The sequence below is a fragment of the Hipposideros armiger genome, unplaced genomic scaffold (assembly GCF_001890085.2).
Source record: "Hipposideros armiger isolate ML-2016 unplaced genomic scaffold, ASM189008v1 scaffold_296, whole genome shotgun sequence".
NCBI classification, from domain to species: domain Eukaryota; kingdom Metazoa; phylum Chordata; class Mammalia; order Chiroptera; family Hipposideridae; genus Hipposideros; species Hipposideros armiger.
In genome coordinates, this window is record NW_017731646.1 from 926637 (window position 1) to 950216 (window position 23580).

Sequence of the window (23580 nt, forward strand, 5' to 3'; positions counted from 1 at the left end):
CAGGCCGAGTGTTCGGCCAAGTGGGTCTAATTACTCACGGCCACCGCTGCCAGGAACCTTTCGGTTCTACATCCTGTCACGCTGGATAAGTTTAGCTGAGGTTAGTTTCATGATGCATTTATACACAAAAGTAATCACAGCATCATTTTTTCATGTTTCTCATTGATTCAACAAATGTGCTTAATACATGCCAACTTCTGGGCCTACCACTAGGGACTGTGCTCTCTCCCTGCTGATGAAACCAAGAAATTTGGGTATGATCCAAAACTCTTCCCTATTTTTCACAAAAACGTTCAATCTGCTGCTAATCAAAAGCAGTTTTACCTCCAAAATACCTCCCCAATCTGCCGGCTTCTCTCCGTCCTATGGTGACTACACTCTCAGCTTCTCCCCTTGATTAGTCTGCAGTCTCCTAACTTACCTGCCTCTGTTCTCACCTCCATGGTCCACCCTGCAGCCAGTGCTCTTTCTGAAATGTAAATCTGATCACAGTGGGTGAAGCCCAGGGCTTGATGTAGCACCCAGTTCCCCCACCAGGCCTGAAGTCCAAAAGCCAGTGTCAAGACTGAGCACACACATACAGGTAACACAGGCCCTCTCCCAAGAAAGGTAAGGCTGAACTAGTGCACTGGTACCATCTCACTTCCCTTAGGCCTTCTACCCCTGTTACGGGGTGGATGGGCAGACATAGAAAACCATCCCTCACTCCCTTCTGACATTCACAGCCTATCCACCTTCATCTGCCATGAATCCACTGGATCTAATCTCATTCCACTCTCTCTCTCTGTTTATGTCAGTCACCCCCAAGTAATGCTCAGCACATCCCCTAGCCTGTCCCCTTCTCCCACTGTTACCATCTCCTGAAACCCTTCCTTCGTGCCCTCCGCAATTCACGGCCTTTCATCAGCAAAATCCCCTAGCTCCCCAGTCTTTTCTCTTCCCTGGCCTTCACCCTTTTGTGCCAGTAGCAACCTGGCCCTCCGCTAAGGACACTGTCTCAAAGGCAGTCCTCTCAAGTGGTGGCTGTGCTTTGTCCCCACTATCCTCATATCACTGGGCCTGAAAGTAGAGGAGACTCCAATGCTCTCCAATGCCGCTTTCAGGCCATTCTCTTTCCGTCCCCTAAAACTCCCAGCTTTGAATCTCATCAGATTACATCACCTGCAACTGTATGGAGGCTGTCATCCTTAAAGTCATCTCCCGCACGTGTCAACGCTACTGCAGCCACTGTCACTCACTCCAATACCACTGTTGTGTTAATTATTAGAAATTATTATATATTTCAATATATAAATAATAGGAATGATCCCTCTACCAACCAGACATCTCAGTTCCCTGAAATCTCTCCTCCCACGATGTTGTCTTCCTCCCTCTCCCATCCAGTCACTCCCACGCTCAGAACTCTACAGCAGGGCTTCTCAGCTTCAGCACTACTGACAATTGTGGGGGACCATTCTGCGCTACGTTACAACGTATTACAAAATGTTTAACAGCATACCCGACCTCTACTCTCTAGATGCTAGGAGCATCCCTGTTCCACCCAGCCCCATGACAGCCACAAATGCTTCTCTGTATGTTGCCAAATATCCCAGGGGTCAGGGGGCAGCAGATGGGAGGTAACTGCCCCAGTTGAGAACCACTGCCCTAGGTCTTGCCATTTACAAAAACTGAAGGCCCTCCATAATCTCAAGGCCTAGCACCTCACTTTCTGACCGACACCCTCTCTCTCCAGTTCAGTCCCTCCTATAGTCTATCCCCAACAATCTTTCACCACCACCAGGACCTCCACCCACAGGCCTGAGCATGCTGTCATTGTCCTTGCTCACCTCCTTATGTGGTTTCAATTCCAGGGTGACTGTGACTGCTCCCCTGACTCATCTGCCCTCCTCTCTCTTTGCACTACTGTCTTGACAAAACCAACCCTCTCCTTGCTTCGTGCCTGCCCCAGTCCTAATGAATGTGGTTGGAGGAGAGCACACTATGAGTGGACTTACTTTAAATTTCTGACTCTCCACACTACCAAGCTATCATATGAGGTCATCGAACCACATGTCCCTTATCCATCTTCTCTCCAAAATTGCTATTTCACATCCTCCTCTTCCTTCAGATCCCCAACACCTCCTCCACAATCCCAGTCTCAGCTGATGCCCTTGCTACCTATTTCCCTCAAAATAAAAAGCAGACTGATTGTAACTACCCAAAAAATCTGAAAACATTTATCTGTAAAGATACATGTGCTCCGATGTTCATTGCAGCATTTTTCATGGTGGCCAAGACATGGAAACAACCAAAGTATCCTTTGATAGATGATTGGATAAAGAAGATGTGGTATATATACACAATGGAATATTATTTTGCCATAAGAAAAGATGAAATAGTGCCATTTGCGAAAACATGGATGAATCTTGAGATTATCATGCTAAGTGAAATAAGTCAAACAGAAAAAGTCAAGAACCATATGATTTCACTGACATGTGGTATATAAAACTGGAAACAACAAAAGAACAAGACAAACAAATGAAGAAACAAAAACTCATAGACACAGACAATAATTTAATGGTTACCAGAGGGCAAGGGGAGAGGGGGGTGGTAGATGAGGGTAAAAGGGATCAAATATATGGTGATGGAAGGAGAACTGACTCTGGGTGGTGAACACACAATGTGATATATAGATGATGTATTACAGAATTGTACACCTGAAACCTATGTAACTTTATTAACTACTGTCACCCCAATAAACGTTAATTAATAATAATAATTTTAAAAAAGCAATGGGAAAACAAAAAAGAGAGAGGGAGAGGGAGCACTACCCACTTACTCTAATCTACATTTCTATGCTCCGTCTTCCTGCCTGCTAACCACAGATGAATTGTCCTGGCTTTACTATAAAATCAATCCCTCCAATTACTGGATGTCATCCTCTATCATCTACTCAAGGAATATCACTCCAGCAATTCTCTCTCTGACATCAAGTTTTCACCATGTATTGGATCATTCTCATCCGAGTACAAATGTGCTATTTTTTCCGACTTTAAAAACAAAACGAACAGAGACAACACCTCCTCACGACCTACTTCCCCTGGCAGCTATCTTCCTTTTGTTCTTCTTCATGCAAAAACTCCTCACAAGTGTTGTCTACACTCACCATCTCCAATTCCACTCCTATTACTTCTTTTTTTTTTCTTAATTGATATGCATCAATTTAGGAATTCACTCTCTTATAATGGACTTCTAGGTCATTCATTCATTCATTTTACTTTTACGTAAGTGCTGCAATGAAAATACCTGTCCCTTGTGATTTTCTATGGTACCCAGATCTAAGAGTAGAATTTCTAGGTTTCTACTCACTCTTCAATTCACTAAAACTGGTTTCATTAATGACTTCCTACATTTCCTAAATTCTGTGGTCAGTTCTCAGTCCTTACCTTATCTGACATATCAGCATTATTTAACACTTACCTAATACATGATTTTTACCTGGCAAAGTTGAGGACAATTAGCGTTCTTTCTACCTCCTTCACTGTTTCTTCTCTGCCTCCTTTGGGGGTTCTTCCTCTTATCTGTACTCATTCTCCCAGTGATCTCACATAGTCTGATGGCTTTTAATACCAGGATATGTCAGTGATTCTCGAATTTGAATATTCTGCCAGATTTGAGTCCCAAGTTCCAGACTCATACAGCTCACTTATTAAATGTCTCCACTTAGATGTCTAACAAACATCTCAAACTCAACATATTAAAAATGGGATTCCCGGGCCTGCCGAGTGGCACGATGGTTAAGAACTCGCTTGGGATGCCAGAGGGCCCCGGTTCGGATCCCACATGAGGGCCAATGATACTGCCCTCCACAGCTAAGATGCTGAACAACAGCTCAACCTGGAGCTGGGCTGCCGTGAGTCGCCAGCGACAGCGTAAGCTGCAGCCCCTGTGGCAGTGGGTTGCCATGGGCTACCGTATGTAGCCAGCAGCCAGCGTGAGCAGCCAGCGTGAGCAGCCAGCAGCCGCAGTGAGCGGCCGTGCAGAAGCCGGCGACTGATCTGCCTCGCCCGGGAAGAGCGCAATGATGGTGCCAACTTGGGCCAGTGAAGCAACGTCCTCCACAACTAGACTGAAGAACATAAAAGGACAGCAACTTGTCTGTTCCCTTTCCCCCAATTCCCCAGCACTGTTCCCATCCCCCCAATTCCCCAATAAAAATCTTTAAAAAAAAATGGGATTCCCGATCTTCCAAATCACAGCATTCCCCACTCACTTGATGGCAGCTCCATTCTTCCTGCTTTTCTAGCTCAACACTTTTTTTTTTTTTAAGATTTTTTTTTTAATTGGGGAATTGGGGGGATGGGAACAGTGCTGGGGAATTGGGGGAAGGGGAACAGACAAGTTGCTGTCGTTTTTGTTCTTCAGTCTAGTTGTGGAGGACGTTGCTTCACTGGCCCAAGTTGGCACCATCATTGCGCTCTTCCCGGGCGAGGCAGATCAGTCGCCGGCTTCTGGACGGCCGCTCACTGTGGCTGCTGGCCGCTCACGCTGGCTGCTGGCCGCTCACGCTGGCTGCTGGCTACAGACGGTAGCCCATGGCAACCCACTGCCATAGGGGCTGCAGCCCACGCCGTCGCCGGCGACCCACGGCAGCCCAGCTCCAGGTTGAGCTGTTGTTCAGCATCTTAGCTGCAGAGGGCAGTGTCACTGGCCCTCATATGTGGGATCCGAACCGGGGCTCTCTGGCATCCCAAGCGAGTTCTTAACCATCGCGCCACTCGGCCGGCCCTCTAGCTCAACACTTTTAAGTCACCAGGACTCTGCTATCTCATACCTCCACACATCCATGAAACCATACGGCTAAATCCAACACCTTCTCAGTACTTGGAAGGTTACCACCCTGGTCCAAGCCACTATCATTTCTCACCTGGATTTTTGAAATAAGCATTAGTTGTTTAACAAGCAACAATGTTTGTGCTCAAGGCATTCAGTGAAAATCAACCATTTGCTATCAGACTTTAAAAAAATGTAAACCTGTGATAATAAACACATATTCTTAAAACCAAGAGCTAATACATAAGAGGCAGAACAACAGTGGCATTTTAATTAAAATCAGGAACCAGTCAAGAGCACCTTATACTGCTAGATCACTTACCACTCATCTAGAAGTTCTGACCAACACTATAAAATACAAAACGTAAATAACAGAAATGAGGGACTACAGTATTTTTATTTGCGAATGATATATACTATACAAATTTATGAGAATTACATGAAGAATTCTTGACTAGAACATAAGAATTCAGCAAAATGGCCAGATTTGAGATAAACACAAAATTCCATAGCTTTCACTTCTACCAGCAAAAAACAGTTATAAGATATAATAGGAAAAGGAAAATGATCCACAATACTAAGAAGAAAAAGTAAAACACATAAATATAGAAGTAAAACATCATCAAACACTGTGTAGGCACATAATGGATAAATATAATAAAAGGAAAAATGCTTCTAACATGATATTAATTATAAAACCTGTGTACAAAACCACATGGGGATGATGTACATACATGTATATATGCATATATATTCATTGTAATGGGGCAAAATCTGAAAGGGATTGTACCGAAATAATAATCATTACCTCTGAATTTTACATTAATAGGTACTTTTAATTTTCTTCTTTATAGAAAATTCCCAGATTTTCTACAATCATTACATAAGATCTTTTTACTAAAAGTTTTCTGTCTACAGCCACACCACCTTGAACGTGTCTGATTTCATCTGATTTTCTGTGAGGTATTATTTAAACCACAGTACCTATTTTGAAGCTTAAATAACACAGAAAAGTATTATGATAATTAGCTTCTGAATCTGCCAGAGACATAAATTTTTAAAAACTAGTATTTCATTGCAGACAACTATTTATTCCTCTCTCAAAAATGAATCACCGAATTCTTTAGGGTTATATCTAAGAAAGATGAGATTGTTATCTGTAGAGGTAAAGAAATAATGAATAAACAGGACATGTTAATATGTTATCAGTCTTTATTGATGTGTTAATGTGTTATGTTGGACACACCATTAAAAAGTGGAATTGGACACCGTTAGCGGCATAGTGTGCCACCAGGAAAATGTTTTATCTGTGGGACTTTGTTGTTCTTTAGGGAACTGAATCTCTGGATTTGGCCCTAACAGCACTGAACATACCACATTAACTCTCTCTGACCGGACCAGCCAACCAGAAAACCAGCAGAATAAGCATTTCAACCATTTTTCAAGCTGACTGTGATTACTGTTCCAGGTGATAGATTTCCGGGGACTTTTCCATTTAATCTATGATTACAGTTAGGCCTTCAGGATAATCAACTTAATTCCACCATTATGGAAATCACTGTCTCACAGAGAGGTACCCTGATAGAGAAAGAAGAAAGACTCCACAAAGCAAGAACGCTCAGGAAACAAACTGCTTTTCTTAAATTAATGTGCTATTTAATTTTTTTTTTTTTTTATTCCTTTGACTCAACCTGAGCTATGTGGCCTGCGCTGTCACCTTACTAAAGATCACTGACACAAGGCTTAAGAACCAGGAGTGCTCAGTGCCTCAGGCTGCACTCAAACATCCGTTTCTCCTCAATGCTGCAGAAGGAACTTGCACTGAGCTGAGTGTGTAAGAAACCAGGTCATACCATGGAGACCACCATTCAAAACAAAACATGATAATATCAATTTTGTTGTTGTTGTTTTCACCCAATCATGAAGAAATCTAAGAAGCTAAAAATTCAAATTAGCTGGGACTTTACCAAATACTTATCCCAAAGCAGGAGAAGACATTTTAAGGCACTATAATAATAACACCAAAGTAATCCACCAAAGGTCCTCACTCACAAAAATAACTTAGCTATAAGGGGAACATGACTTTGAATAATAGCAATTCTTCCATGAAAAGTCTTATCACTGTATTAGCATATTCTTATTAAAAACTTGAAACATTATTTTCAATGTGTTGAACAAACCTTACACCTTGCATTATTAAGTAATGTGAAACCAGTGGCAGAATGGGGAGAAAACTGTATATCCCTTCCATGTAATTAGTTATTCTACTTTTCGGATGATTTTAATTTAATCACATTTTTTAGCTTCTTGTTTTTAGCTTGTTGTTTTTTAAGCACATATTTTTAGCTTGTTGTGTCCAATTAGGTGTTGGAAAAACAAAGCTGGATTTCCTTCAAACTAGGCTGTGAAGAACTACGCTGAGGTTTTGGACTATCATTCCTTGAAAAATCTGGAATTGCTCCCTCATTACAAGTTAAAACGCATTTCAAAATCCAATATTAATTTTATCAATAAATGGCGGCATGTCACACAGTTCAGGGAGGGAGCCCTGTATTTTTTCTAGAAGAAGAACCATAGTGGTATCAGGTATGGGGAACTGGCAGTCCCCAATCTCAGTAAATCAGTTCATTGATCACTCAACGGGTATTTAACAGTACCTGCCACCCATGAACCACTGGGCCAGATGCCAGGTTCAGCTACAGTTGCAGCCACTGTTCCTGTGTTTCCACTTGTTGATGCGTACACACAGATCTTATTTACCTCTTTTTTTTTTACAAAAAAAATACTTCATCCATTCAATGCCATTCACTTGGGGTTTCGTCCTATATTATGTTAGTAAGAATCATAGAGACAGAAGGGTGGATTCTGCCAAATCCTATTTTCACTCATTTACCCCATAAATATGGATGACAGCCATCGCACTTCAGGGGAGTACTATTTTCACAGGTAGCTTAAAAGGAAGGTTTCACATCCTTGCATTCCTCTGCCCAGTTTCCTAAAAGCTACCTGTCAAGGCACGAAAGCACCCCCAGGCTCTGACGAATCCTGCGCCCCTTCCCCAAACAACCCTGGCAGACACTGCCAAGTTTCAGGGTGAAGGTCAGCATATTTGCACTCTTGCCTTCCCTTCATTCTCCCTTGAAAGCATCCAGGATTTCCCATCTGGTTTCTCTAAGTAAGGAAAGAGCAGAAATGTGACTCCCTCCATGTTGTTTCATTTGCTTTGAGACAAAGTGAGGACACTTTTTATTCTGTGTGCAGGCTGCATACAGATTGTATGAATCCTACCTTCACAATCAGTATTGAAGAGCAAATTATACTAATAACAACAATCGCTGGCTATTGTTTCCTCTGCCCTAGAAAGGTGCAGTTCCCTTTGCTAAAACTGAAATGACACACCCTCATTAGCAACTCATTCATTTCTATGCACTGCCCTGTCCCTTCCTTAAGAAGTTATGTGCGCAAGTCAATTCATCAGGTTCCGTGTGGTTGCAACAAAGAAAACATGAACGTTGTACTTCACAACGTCTTTTAAGTTATCAGCAAGGAGACAAGACTCCCCGTTTCTCAGTTAAGCTAAGTGCTAAACAAAAACTTACATCTTTTCCCAGTACTCTGAGTTCAAACTGGGTCTCCTTGAAGTGCACCTTTGTAATCCGAGGCCTGAAAAGAAAAACAAAGCAGATGGTGGTGGTGTTGCTGTTTTGAAGGATTAACCTTTCAGAAATTCAGAGAAGGACCCAGTGGACAAAGACTGCTTCATCCTGGCTCCTTTACAAACTGCGGCAGTAACTGCAGAGTCCCCCGTACACCCTCTGCTTTGGACACCTGCCTAAACAGAACTCCCTTCTCCTTCTCCTGTACTCCTCCCGTAAATGTAGACCAGCTTGGAACCCCGGAGGCCCTGACAGTGCTTCTTTCCCAGGCACAAGGAAGTGCCATAGGACTTGCAGTCTCTCAGGTCCTTCCCCAGTTAGAGTGAGAGCCCAGAGTAGACCTGGGTCCACAACCCACCAGCACGCACTGGAACGGGTAGGAAGCCCTACTACACACACCTCCCATGGACAAGAGCCCAGAGTCATGGTACCAGAAATTTACAGAGAAGATATTTTCTGAGATGCACTGGGAGAATCCTTAGACCCAATGTCACTCATATTTATCAACCACTGGAAAATGCACTTGTTTTCTTTTCCCAACATTTTCCCTGACACACAAGTCCCATAAACCCAATATGTACAGTGTATAACTTGAATACCTACTCTGCCTTCAACTTATACTTACCAGAAATACTTCCCCACTTGCTTTTTATTCTTATAGACAACAACACCAACTGGAGTTAATCCTAAGAAATACTCGGATTTGTTTTCTCCCTGCAAAAGCAAACATATGCCTATAACTATGGATTAATTCACATAAATGCTCTTGGTTAAACTGCAACTGGCAATTTGGTTAAACAAACATAATTTATTGCATTAATAGTGGATCTAGTTTTTTAAATACATGAGTTTAGAAAGCCAGCTATGCAATGATGGTAGCTAACTCGCTGCTTATTTTTTTTGAAAGTTTTCAAGAAAATTTTCTTAGTACATTCATATATGCTTGTAACTTCAGTTTATTACAAGAACCTGGACTACCAGTCAGGCCATTGATCCACTCACCCACGTGATGTTCACCCCTCTCTACACATTAACTGAAATCACCCATGCAACTTAAAATGCTAATGCCTGTGGGTGACCTGTTAGCTCAGTTGTTTAGAGTGTGGTGCTGATAACACCAAGGTTGCTGGTTCAATCCCTGCATGGGCCACTGTGAGCTGCACCCTCCCTAAAAGAGTCAACTATGCCATTGTAGCATGAAAGCAATGTGTAACCAATGACCATGGCTGTTTCCCAGTAAATGCTCCAGATCATTTGGCCATTCTCCTGTACAGCCAAGGATGGAGACTATCTATCAAGGGTCTCTTCCAAGGGCTCATCTTAATCTTACTCTCTGATGTGGACAATCATGAGACCTGGTTCATCAACGCTGTCTCCAGAAAGCTCAGGCAGCCACCTGCAGGCATACATATGGATTTCCTGAAGTCTCTCTCCTGCTCCTTCCTACTTCCATTTGTGGTTTTAAGACTGCTCAAAAATTTAAAAATACCATCTCTTCTGGGAAAGACTGGAGATACTTAACTTCCAAGCAATGATACATCTCAATTAAGAACATGGGATTTTGAAATGAAGTTACAGAGTGGGCACCGAGGACATGCACAGAACTGTGTATTTAAGTTTCTCTTATTTCTACTCTAAGGTCAGTAGAGTATAAATACTCAGGCTGCAAAGTCATATTCCCAAGGAACATAAGACAACTAATAAGTTTTGGAAGAATTCTAGCTGTTGCCCGCTTTCAGTTCTAAAAATTCCACCTGAAAGGAATGGCCTCGTATGGAAGATTCAAGTGAATCTATTTCATTTACCATGAATTCCCATGGTCCACAGAAAAGGGTTGGTGAATTAGGATAAACATTGCAGAAACGTTTTGCAGAAGACTCTCTTTTTATACATTTCATATAAAATGCATACTTTTAAAAGAACTGAAAATCTAACAAGATTAATGTGGCTAAAAGGGAAAAAGATAACTATCCCACAAAGTTTTAGAAGTGTTCGTAAAGGACAGTAGTATAGAGCATTCAATGTTCTAATGAGATAAAAATCTAATATATCAGGGAACTACTGTTTCCCCAAATGTGTAACTTTTTTACTGCCATATTAATGGTATACCTAGGGGTGCATCTAACTCTTTATAAACAATATGACTTCTTGGTTTAGGAAACGCTGATGAGCATAAGACAGATTACAAAATGAATACATGATTAAGTTATTTTGCATTATAGTAAGTTTTACCAGCGTTCCTTAAAAATTGAGTTCCATAATTCAATTGACAAACACTCTGTCTATACATAATCTTTAGCAACTCATTTCATGTAAAGAATAAGGTACCTGGCTCGTTTTTTCAAATAATCAAATCTGACTCTTGCTAACTACACGCAAAAAATCAAAGGCAATGATATTTCAATCTCACTGGCATAGAATAATCAACTAGTAACCTTAGAGAAGTGGCTCAAAGGTTAAGACCTAGATCCAGAACACTCAACACAGATTCAGTATTATTGCTCAAGCGCTATATTCAACAAATTTCCATCAGCCACTGAAGAAAATCTGAAAAAAACATTTCTATTAATACTGTGGCAAGAACGATAATCGGAAGTACCCATAATATTGACAGATACTGCAGATCCAACATAGAACTACCAATAGCTGAACCTGTACTGTTGTCTAAAACATACTTTACCTGGCAAATGATTTTATGAATGTTTTTCAGCCACAAAATCTATTTTTGGAAAATCCTCCTGTTTTCTGCCTAAATACAATCAATTATAGACCGATTTTAAATTGCTTTGACGTTTAGCTAAGCCCTCTGGAGCTGTTATCCAGATTGTGTTTTCAAGCCCAGTGAATTGTTTTCTACACATGGAAATATAATCACAGACTTTTATGCAAAACTCATTAGGGTTTAATCCATGCAAGGGATTCACTGGGTTCGAAAAGCAGATGAAAAAGTATCATCTGCTCACTAAACAACAGGACTGCAGCTTTCCTTTGGGAGTTTCAGTGACACTAAGAAAAATGTCATCAGCTGAAAATGCTTTGTGTTAATTAAATGTTACTCACATAGACGGGATGGAGGTCAACGCCATACATCTCCAGGGATTTGGCGATCCTCAAGTAATTCAGCTCTGCTTCCGAAGGTGCCTGACCCCTACATCCAGCACAGAAACAAAGAGCCTTCCTTTACTGAAAGTTACTGCACTCCCAGGGAACAGAAAGCATCTTCACTACGCCCACTGAAAAAATAAGTAATCCTTTGTGCTAATGCAAACATAAAGTCTTTGTATTTCACGGAGCCCCTTGCCTTCTTGATGACAAAGTTTTATACTCTGAGGTGATACTGGTATTAAGTGAATTTCTTTTACCGAATCTATTTTTGCTCATTAGAGCCAATCCCAATGTCTGAGCATATATTAAATGTTCTCAGTTTCAGAAATCCTCAAAGAGATTATTAAGAACATAAGCACTCACATTTAAAAAGCGCACCCTGGACAAAGAGAAAAATATCTTCATGCACCAGCAGCTCTCTCACAGAGGAAAAGGTGTGACAGCAGTGGTGGGTAATGAAGGGAATGGGCTCCCACCACCCAACCAAGGTCGCATCAGCGTCTCCTGAGCACAGTAGTTTGAAAATACATGAGTTAGTATTTAGAAGTTAAAAAAAAAAATTGTCATTGTCTTAATGGAGTATAGAAATCTATCCAAAATCTTCATTGGTGATAATATACAGAACATAGCATTCATTCCCAATGAGGGTGTGCATGTGCCAGGAACCTCCATGGGTGAGTATGGGTGTGGGTGTATGTGTGTGTGTGTGTGTGTGTGTGTGTAAGAGAGAAAGGAAGAGAGATTTCTAATGGTTAACAAAAGGAGCTATGAATTTTTTTAAATTAAGAAATCCTGCTTTGATGCCTTCTTATGTTTCAGCCATAGGACCCTGAAAAACCCAGTAATCAACCACACTTTTGAAATCTATGAAGAATGTTTATCGCACATTAGACCCAAGAAAGCTACCAAACCTTGATCAAGTTTTATTCTCTTAGAAATAACAGTCACACTGTCAACACCATCACATAAAACATGTAAAAGGCCTTTTACCCAAAACTCCTTGATAATTTCAAAAATATAACTGTACTTTGAAACCCCTAGTAAAATTAGTATTCTCAAATGTGCCAAATACACTGCCCTTCCTAACGTTATAACAAGCACTCTCTTAGCATCCACTTCAGCGAAACCTTAACATGAAGGGCTCTCTAATCAGCCTGGAGAGCATCCTGGTGAATGCTAATACAAGATGGAGAGCCTAGCTTCTCTGATTGCAATTCAGGAACTGACTTCTGCTGCTACTCACTGAAATAATAGATCCTTTAGGCAAACATTTTTTGTTGACCATATTAATTCTACCTTTTTTTTTCTTAACTATAATAGATCGAAAACCAAGCAAATTCAAGAGGGACTGTTACATAAGAGACAATAAAGCAACGTTAATCAGTATGGAGGATTTAACCAAAATAACTATAATTAAATTATAACTCCAATGCTGCAGGCCATTAATTGAAAATCCTACTAGGGGGCGGGTATACGCTCAGAAGTACATGTGGTGTTAACATAATACCCTGTGAGGCTCCACACTGGTGTCATCATGATTTCCAGATTCATTGCTATAGACTGAATAGGATTTTGCTTATAACTATGAAGAATTTACAAAGTTACAACATAGCAAATCCTGAATACATGAGGGCTGCTTTTGTGGTGATACAATATACTTAAAGTTAAAAAGGTAAATTTCACAAGGTACTGGTAACTGAAAAAATAGACTGCAAAACATAGTATGTACAGAACGATTCCATTTAAGTAAAATCATACATACATAAATCTATACGTGATAGATCTTCTCTACGGGAAATTATGCAGAGAGAGGTCTGAAAGGCCAAAAATAGCTTGACTTTAGGTATCAGGATTTACTCTTTCCTTTATACTTTATAAATCGTTTGGGGTTTCTATGAGCATTTTAGTGGTATAAGCAGTTAAAACTTTGAAAAGAAAAAGAATGCTAGAATGTTTCAGGCAAAGGTGAAGAATTTATCATTCTAGCACCTTTTCTTAAGCCTGCCAATAGCAAAGGATGGTGGTTGATGTAATATTAAATATTATTTTTTTCCAGCTTTCTTGAGATATAATTGACATACAATCTTGTATAAGTTTAAGGTGTACAATGTGATAATTTGATACATTTATATATTGCAAAATGATTACCACCAGAGTTTAGCCAACACCTCCATCATGTCACATAATTACCATTTCTTTTTTGTGGTGAGAACATTTAAGATCTACTCTCTTAGCTACTTTCAAGTATATGGATGGACCTTGAGGGCATTACGCTAAGTGAAATAAATCAGAAAAAGACAAATGTCATATGATATCACTCATATATGGAATCTAAAAAAGCTAACCTTATAGAAACAGACCCTGGAATGGTGATTACCAGGGGCTGGTTACCAGGTTGGGCTGTATGGAGGAGATATTGGTCAGAGGGTATAAACTTCGAGTTATAAGATGACATTCTGGGGATCTAATGTACAGCATATTGATTATAATTAATAAAATGTGACTCTTACATTAGAGTTTTATGAATTCTTTCTATGGCTTCTTCAAGCTCTTCCTTCTGATCAGGAACAAACCGATACTCTGACACATATCCTGTAGTATGCTTATATGGATCATAATCTCCAAGTTCAGCTAAAAAAGAAAAAAAAATTGTCATTTTTTCCATTTTAGGAAAATATTCCTAAAAATATAGGAATAAAAATATCATGCTGGAACATTTTCTTCAAATGCCTTATTAATACATTCCTATATAACATAACTAAATAATTTTAGTAAAAAACAACTCTGAGGAGCATATATGAATGGTATAAACAAAATCTAATAAAAACATAAGTTCTGTATTTTTACTTTCTGAAAGACTATAATTATCACCATTTTCATTTCAATTATTCTTATCAGCTTATATGGAAAAAAATTCTGTAAGCAGAATTTAGAGTACATATATTGAAAATTCTAGACGTGAAAAACAACCATGACCCCCAACAGATCCTCTCAGACAATGACACCAAGAAATAGAGTATGTGATTCAAGAGGTATTTGTCCCAAATAATGGTCATATAATATGATGCTGCACACCACCCCATCACAGTTAACACAAAGAAGCAAAATAAAACCAGAAAGCTCACTATATTATGCTTATAAAAATTCTTCTCTCTAATTAATCCACCTTCCAAGCCCAACCCAGTTTATCGATGGGACATTTTTCCTACAATACTTTTCCTAGACGGTTTCTGACCTCCAAGTGTCAGAAAGGCAAGGGACATGCTGTGTCACTATCCCCTCCCCCCCCCCCCCCCCCCGCCCCAGTTCAGCCTCCAAAATGACAATGCAACCTGGAACTGCCCCACATGGCCGCCATATTGATGCCAAGAGCTGAGGCACAGCAAGTGAGCTGGCGTTGGCACCTGACCACATGGCATCTTCACCTCAGCTGCCTGGAAGCAATGTGATCTCTGAGACATAACAGCCTCAGGGAAATCAATGAAGTCAGGTGGAATGTAGAGTAGAAAGGATTTTCGGACCCTCCACTTAATCAAGAATCAATGCTATTTCTGTGACTCCAACTGCATGTGACTTACTACAAGGAATATTATAAGCGGCTTCATTTGTACCTCTTCTGAAGGGGCCCTAATAAAAACTTGAATTCTGACTAAATTCAAGGTTTTTTATTAGCAAAATTTCATTTGATAAGAAATATGTTAGCACAGATACCTGCTTAAAAAGAAAAATTCACATATTTCCCTCACACATCTGAAGCAAGTGTACTTAAGTGGCACCTACACTGGATGGCATATGCTCCCAGCTGAGCGGCAATGTTGACAGGGCAGGGCAGCCGGCCCTGAAGGACATCTTGCTTCACCTGCAAGAAAAACTGATATCTAAAAGAGAAATGGAAAAAAAAAAAGATTAATGACATCTTACACTACCCAGACCTGAAGCCTCAGAGCCTGAGACTCAAGATAACAACCTATCACCTTTCATGAAAATAAAGTACTTTCTGTTCTTTAGTGAGGGAGTTGTTGAGGAAACAGGGGCTATTTAAACACACTCTGCCGGGGCAATACAGAGTAGTGGCTAAAAAATTCAGGCTCTCAAGTTATACTGGCTGGACTCCATCCCAGCTCCAGCACTCACTAGCCCATGGCCTTGATCGGCGACTTAACCTAATAGCCAGTCTCCTCAACTGTAAAACCAGGTCGATGAAGTATCTACACCTCATAAAGCCAATGTAGACATTACGTATTAGCTATTCACAACATTTTCATTACTGCAACTGTTACTACTATGACAATAAACTCTTAGTGGGAGGAACAAATCACAACACCCCAACCTATATGACGTGTATTATCAAAAGGGTCAAAAATCATAGATAACAGGACAAAACGGTCATGACAGTGTAATTCCATCAGTCCTCCCACTTATTAAAACCGTGCCCATTATCTGCAGCTTTGCTCATTCCACGTGCTTAAAGAAAACCTTTTCTAATGATAGTGCCACCCACTGTTCTACACATTGCAAATGTAGTAACGCATCCCACGTCTTTTACACACAATGACTTACGTCAGACCTTAAAATGAGGCCGGTACTATTATCACCTCCATTTTGCAGATGAAGAAACTAGCAGACACAAAGAGATGAAGTAACGTGTCTGAGATGAAGGAGTTGAACCAGAACTGGAATCTAGGAAACCTGACCTTAGATCTCTCTTAATGAGGGCGCTGTGCGACTTTAGCTAGCTTACCCCTCCTGCATTCGGCCTTTCTGCCAGTGGGGTGAGAGGCCAGAGGCTTATGAACCAATACAATGAAACATCCACCCAACACACACACACACACACACACACACACACACACACACACACTTCAGGCTGTCTTTTGTGCTTTCTCTTTCTTTGCAAGGTCACTCTTGATGTCAAAAAAGCAAAGGAAATGAATTATAACAATCAGCTGTGATAAATGTCCCTTCTCCAAATCCTCACAACCAAAGCCCTCAGTGAGGGAATCCAAATGTCAGATGCTACTCTGATTATTTCTAGAAGATTGATATCAACTTTGATTGCACCCACAGGCTTAAGTGACCATCTGCTTAACAGCCTGTGTTTCCCCGCTGGCCATTTCCATAAATGGCACCCAAGTTCTCCAGACACCCAAATAAGAGAAACCTAGGAATAATGTGTAACCCCTGGCACCTAGGTTCTATCACTAAATCTGCTAGTTATGGGAATCCATACACTTCTCTCCATCTCCTAGTCCAGGTCACTACCCACTGGATTTCTAAAGCCTTCACTGCTCTATCAGCATTCATCGTTTTCTCCCTTCCAAACTGCCTTCCTGATAGGTAAACAGGATTCTTAACAGGTAAATAGGACACATCAATCCCTTGATTAAAAACAAACAAACTAAAAACCATTAAAGACTTCCTTTGTCTTCAGGATAAAGTCCAAGATCCATGCCTTATGAGATTCTTGCTTACTTTTTGAGCCAAATTTTCTTGCTGTTAACCAATGACTACCCAACCACCACCATTCCCTAACTCGCATTCACATTTCCAGCCCTACTTAACAACTTTCCTTCCCTGAATGCTACCGTGTTTTCCCGAAAATAAGACCTAACCAGAAAATAAGCCCTAGCGTGATTTTTCAGGATGCTCGTAATATAAGCCCTACCCCAAATATAAGCCCCAGTTAAGATCGTCAGCCAGACATGACTGAATGTAGATTTTTGTACATGAATAAATGAATAAATGTAGATTGTTGGAGCAAAAATTAATTTAAGACCTGGTCTTATTTTCGGGGAAACACAGTAGTCTTGGATAGCAAATCCACTTAGTTATAATCACCTGTGCTCCTCTTGAAGAGGAGTAAAGGGATATTGGCAGGAATTAAGTGCAAGCTCATAAACTAAGTGGACGTTTCACTAGAATTATAATACTACTGCTTGCTGGAAACTTGCATTTAACTCCACTCTCCCTATTGTTAACTTGGAATTTCTTTTCCTGAAGTGTACTTTTTTTTTTTTTTTTTTTTTTTTNTTTTTTTTTTTTTTTTTTTTTTTTAGGAAATGGGTCACAGATGCATATTTGTCTTGTTCTATTAAGACTTTTATAACATCTGACTGAATAGTTAAATCCCTTGCCAAATACAGAAACCGAGGGACCTAAACCCACAAGAGTTTGCTTCAAAGACAATGGGAAAGAGCAACAAAGGGCGATGAAAAACAAAGACAGCTGAAACAGAGAAAGACAAACAGATACCAAAAAAAGGAACTATAAGGTTTTGGTGATTGTATTCCCACTGTACAGGGCTCAGCACACAGTAGCTACTCAATAAATAGTTGTCATCTTGATAGATGGCTATATGAATGAACAGATGGATGAAAATGGAAAAAACTGTACAGTCACTATCTCTGATAAATTCATGAAGAAAAAGGAAAAGCATTCAAATTTCCCTGTACAGCCTGCCTTTTAAAGATATCATATCTTTAACTCACTGTATAAAAAAGCCACTAAACGGGCCGGCCAAGTGGCTCAGTTGGTTAAGAGCTCGCTCAAGAGTGTGAGCTCTGAGCAACAGGGTCACTGGTTTGATTCCCAGTCCAAGCTGAGCTGCCAACAGGTGGCAGGATGGCTCAGCTAAAAAACAACAACAAAAAAATCTGCTAAAATCAAAGAAGACAAGTAAACTACTTTTAATTAGGAATTTGATTAATCTTCATGACAGTAAGCATTGTATTAGTTTTATATAAGATAAATTTATGCTATAGTAAAATCATATTTTATATGCTAGACAAACACTTTATTGTAACCCAGGTCCTATTTTTAATTAACTATATATAGCTTATTTTGCCCATTTTATGGGACTTAGAGTACTACTTCACATTTTATTTAAATTACAGATTTAGATTTGTTGGGTCACTTCCTATGTCATTCTGATTAAGGCTATGATTGGGTGCTTGACTCCTGTTTATCTCTGGTTTTAATTAAGGCGAATGCATTCCAGTTTACCTAGGACAGTTCTGGTTTACGCCTATTATACATGCCTAATTACTAGTAATTCTCCTCATCATTCTCCAGTGTCAAGGTTTGGACAATAAATTATATGGTCACCCTAGTAATATCGTACCCCTATTGGAGAAAAAAATGCTGACTAAAACTGATCCTTTTAATAAGGAAGCTTCCTCAGACTGAGAAAGACAAATACCACATGATCTCACTTACATGTGGAATCTAAAGAACAAAATAAACGAACAAACAAAACAGAAACAGACTCATAGGTACAGAGAACAAATTCATTGTTACTAGATGGGAGGGGTGTTGGGAGGCTGGGTGAGAAAAGTGAAGGGATTAAGAAGTACAAATTTGTAGTTACAAAATAGTCATGGGGATGTAAAGTACAGCATAGGAAATATAGTCAATAATATGGTAATAACTATGTCTAGTGCCAGATGGGTACTAGACTTATCGGGGGGATCACTTCATAAATTATATAAATGTCTAACCACTATGCTGTACACCTGAAACTAATATAAAATAACATTGAGTGTCAACTATAATTTTGAAAAAAATAGTCATAGGGATAAACACAGCATAGGGAATACAGTCTTAATCCTGTAATAACTATGTATCAGATGGGTAGTACTTATTGGGGTTATCATTTTGTGAGGTATATAAATGTCTATTCACTATGTTGTTTTCTACACCTGAAACTAATTTAAAAAAAATACCATAAACAAACTCTTCGTTAAGAGCCAGAAAAGAAAAATAATAAGGAAGCTTCCCAGAACACATTCTGGTACAAAGCAGAAGCGTCATAAAGCAAGCATTGATTATCTTTTTAAATAAATTAATATACTGGTGTATATGCACTGTCTCCCAAGCTACACTGTGTGCCTGGTGGGGTGGGGGGGTGGGGGGGGGAAGAAACGCTCGGTCTCCCCTCCATCCACACTTATCTCACCACTACAACCAGTAGGGTTTCAAATATTGGCTTCAGAGTTTTCCCTTTATCTGCTGTTCAATAAAAAGAGCTGAACAGACACTAAGGGTGTATAAGTCGTCAAGCGTCATAGGCAAGAAGAATGGGCCAAGGAGATTTGCTTAGAGAAGGGACAGAGAGACCCTGTTCTTTCAGGAGCCCAAAGAGAAGGTTCTCCTGAGATTCTGTGGCCAAAGGCAGCCAGGACTGCTCACACCAAAGCAGCCTGAAGTGTACCTCCCAACGACCTGAGACCCTGGTGAGGAAATGGAAAGACGTGGGGACAAGTACAAGTTTCATTTCTGGTGCCAGCTGAATGTGACACTGAAGAATCTAAGAGGAGAGTACCTACCTAACGGGAGAAGGGCTGTTTTTAGCACCCCACAGAAAAGTAACACAGCATGTTAGAGGAGCCTAATCATTTCACATAAAGCTTAAATGTGAGGGGGGTTGGCCGAGTGGCTCAATTGGTTAAGAGCGTTAGCTCTGAGCAACAGGGTCGCTGGTTCAATTTCCACATGGGCCAGTGAGCTGTGCCCAAGCTGAGCTGCTGCTGAGCTGCCAGCAGGTGGCAGGATGGCTCAGCTGGTGAGAGCACATGCTCCTGACAACAAGGCTTCCAATTCGACTCCCGTATAGGATGGTGGGCTGCTCCCCCCACAACTAAGATTGAACACGGCACCTTGAGCTGAGTGGCCGCGAGCTGCCGAGGGGCGGCTGGATGGCGACTGGATTTGGAGCTGAGCTAGCTGCGCCCTCCACAACTAAGACTGAAGGACAAAACTTGACTGTTCCCCTTCCCCAATCCCCCAACACTGTTCCCCTCTCCCAATTCTCCAATAAAAAATCTTTTAAAAAAACAAAAAAAACTTAAATGTGAGGGACAGAGGGAAATGTTGAAATAATAACAGGATACTGAACACTGTGGAGGAAATGGCATGTATGGCTTAAGAAGAAAAATAGAAGAAGCATCCAATAATCCTCAAGAGAAAGTGACAAAGAAGATCTGGAATAACACTTTTGCCTCAGAAGTTTAAAACTGAAGAGTAAAATACAAGAACAAGTAGCAACAGTATCACCTTACATTTGTATAGTTCTTTGAAGTTCACAAATTTCTTTTGCATCCATGTTGGAATGTGACCCTTGCCTCAACTCTGAAGTACTGAGGACCATTATCTTCACTTAGAGAAAGAAACAGACTCCGGAAGTGGATGTGTAATTGAAGGTCACTCAACTATGAAAGAAGCTAAACCAAGCTAATCTTCACAAAGTGAATAATATGGATGACCAAAATAATAATAACAATTGATGAGCTTAATGTCAATCCCCAGTAAATGCTATAAAACATACAAAACAAACTGAGTAACAAAGACCTGCTTTTAGAAGCAAAAAAGTGCTCATTATGAACAAGTCATCTGGCACTAACATTATTTTCTTTTTTAGAAATACTTGTTAGAGCCTTAAAAGATCAGGGAAACTTCAATGGCATCACAGAAGGGGTTGTCAGCAAAGAAATGGACAATCTCTCTGTCCTCTCTCTCTGGAGAGCTGAAACCGTATCTCTCTGTGGTCACTACTGAATCTCTTTGGTGCTCAGCACACTCACTGAAACATGATGTTCCATGTAGTTAGTTATTCAACCAAGGGCAGGTGACTGAGTGAATTCTGTCTTTTCATGCAAATTCAAGAAATGCAGGCTAGAGGTCAGTAGTGGGATGATTCATAGTTAAATGAACAACTACACCCAGAAAGGTCTGATTAGATGATTGACTTGAACCTGAAAGACCTATCTCAGGGCTCCAAGTTGGTCTTTTCCTTCCTAGTTTTGTAATCAATAATTTGAAAACGTAAAGGAATTGTCATTCTTTCCATGTTAGCTAACCCCTCCCATCTAGTGAACACTTACATTTTTGCCTGATAAGTATTTTGCATGTATTATCTTACATATTCCTCCAGCCATCTTTTTGAAGAAATGCTTTAATTCAACTTTGCAGATTAGAAAACAGACTTTAAAAAAGGTCAGGTTATCGTCTCAAGATTACACAACTAGTGAGTGACAGGGCAAGGATGCAAACCTCAGTCTGTCTGACTCTAAAGCCTGTCTTCTGAACCAGTATGTGTGTTATGTCAATCAGATCTGCAGAGGATACAGAGGTATGGATGACAGGAATACACGGAAGGCTGTCACAATATTTTGAATCAGAACTGAAAATAAGATGAACAAATGCCACGAGGTCATGAATTATTTAAAGGACTGAAGAAGAGAAATTAGATTTATTCTGCACAGACCTAGACAGAAAACCTAGTACTGATGACAGAAGTTTCAGGAATGTATTTCTTACTGAATTTCCTATTGTTTTACGAGGCAGTAAGGTTTCCTATCTTTAAAATGTTTACAAAGAAGCAGACTGACATATCAGGTACTATAAGGGTAGAGGTTAGGATAAATAACCTTAGAGTCCCCCAGCTTTATTTCAGAAAACATTTTAGAGCACATGACAGGTACTCCAAATTGATCTGATTCTTTCACTTACATTTCTCATGGTCTGGAGCCTTATTTTCCTGTGTATCCTATTCACCTCTAGTTTTTTGTTTTGTGTTTTTTTTCCCCCTAAATATAGCATCCTTCTAGAATACTGTATCTAGTATGATCATACACATACATGAGAAGATTCAATGCAGTATTACCTATAATTTTAAAAAAAAGGAAACTGGAGAGCCATCCTATGGTTAAATAAATTATGGAATACTATGCAGGAGCAAAACAAATGGGTTCAATGGTGAAAGAGGTCTCTACAGTATGTATGAAATAGTATGATTACCAAAAAAAACTATATACATGGAAGAATAGGTATAAGCATGTTTACTGTAGTATTATTTTTCATATCAAAAAATTATAAACAACCTAAGAGCCAATACAGAGTAGGCCATAAAATTTTTCAAAAGTATTGAAGCAAGACAAACAGTCAACTCAAAAATGCTAACTTCAGTAGACTTTTCCCTTAATAGCATATATTGGGAAATTTGGTTTCGGTTTTTGCTTTGGCCAAAATTATCTCACGTAATTGACTACCTTTTTAAGGTCCCTTATACCTACCCATTTAAGTTAACATATTCATGCAAATCAAGGGCTTTATCTTCAGGACATACTAAGAATAAGTGCATAGTGATATCATGTTAAGTACACCTTTAACTTATCTAAATTCAGCCATATGTTTTGGACAATAAAAATAAATTATTGTAGATCGCAGCCACTACTTGCAAGCCAATGATGTCATCTGGTTCTTAACTACATGACCTGGTCTAATGCTTGAAGAAAAACAGGTGGTATTGACTATTTTGTGGGGTTGTACATAACACACAAATCCATGTACTTGGTTACTGAGCTGTTAGTAGAGTCCAAAGGGAAATTTCGGTTCATCATTAATATCTGGTGAAGAGGTGTGAAATAATACATTATAAAACACTGCTCTCTTTTCCCCTTCTTAACTCTAAATCACTTATCTTTTGGAACCTAACCCTCATTTAAGATGCAACTCCACTGACCTGCCAGAACAAGGAGAAAATGAAATAATAAGTGCTAACAGTTATCAAGCACTTACGACAAGACAAACACAACCAACTCCAGTTGATCCTTGAACAACGTGGGTAGGGGATTAGGGGTGCCAATGCCCTGCGCTGTTAAAACTCCATGTGTAACATTTGACTCTCTCAAAATTTACTGTTGACCAGAAACCTTACTGGTAACACATATTTTGTATGTTGTAAGTATTATATACTATATTCTTACATTAAAGTAAGCTAGAGAAAAGAAAATATTATTAAGAAAATCATAAGGATTTATTGATGATAGCCACGAGGCTGTGGGGAAAAGGGAACCCTGGTGCACTGCTGGTGGGACTGCAGGCTGGTGCAGCCATTATGGAAATCAGTATGGAGCGCACCTCAAAAATCTGAAAATGGAACTACCTTACGACCCAGCAATCCCACTCTTAGGTATTTATCCAAAAAATCCCAAGACATTAATCCAAAAAA

At 39.8% G+C, this 23580-nt stretch overlaps 1 protein-coding gene across 3 annotated transcripts in view; it reads right to left on the reverse strand.

Moving 5' to 3' along the window:
- Nucleotides 1–23580, reverse strand: part of EPB41L4A (erythrocyte membrane protein band 4.1 like 4A) — a 258505-nt gene that overhangs the window by 94639 nt on the left and 140286 nt on the right. For all 3 annotated transcript variants that reach the window (XM_019659141.1, XM_019659144.1, XM_019659142.1), the window contains exons 5-9: nucleotides 15354–15451; nucleotides 14084–14204; nucleotides 11529–11616; nucleotides 9094–9182; nucleotides 8412–8475 (exon numbers count right to left, since the gene is read on the reverse strand). In XM_019659141.1, the coding sequence (XP_019514686.1) occupies nucleotides 8412–8475; nucleotides 9094–9182; nucleotides 11529–11616; nucleotides 14084–14204; nucleotides 15354–15451 (460 nt within the window). The remainder of the gene's footprint in view (nucleotides 1–8411; nucleotides 8476–9093; nucleotides 9183–11528; nucleotides 11617–14083; nucleotides 14205–15353; nucleotides 15452–23580) is intronic.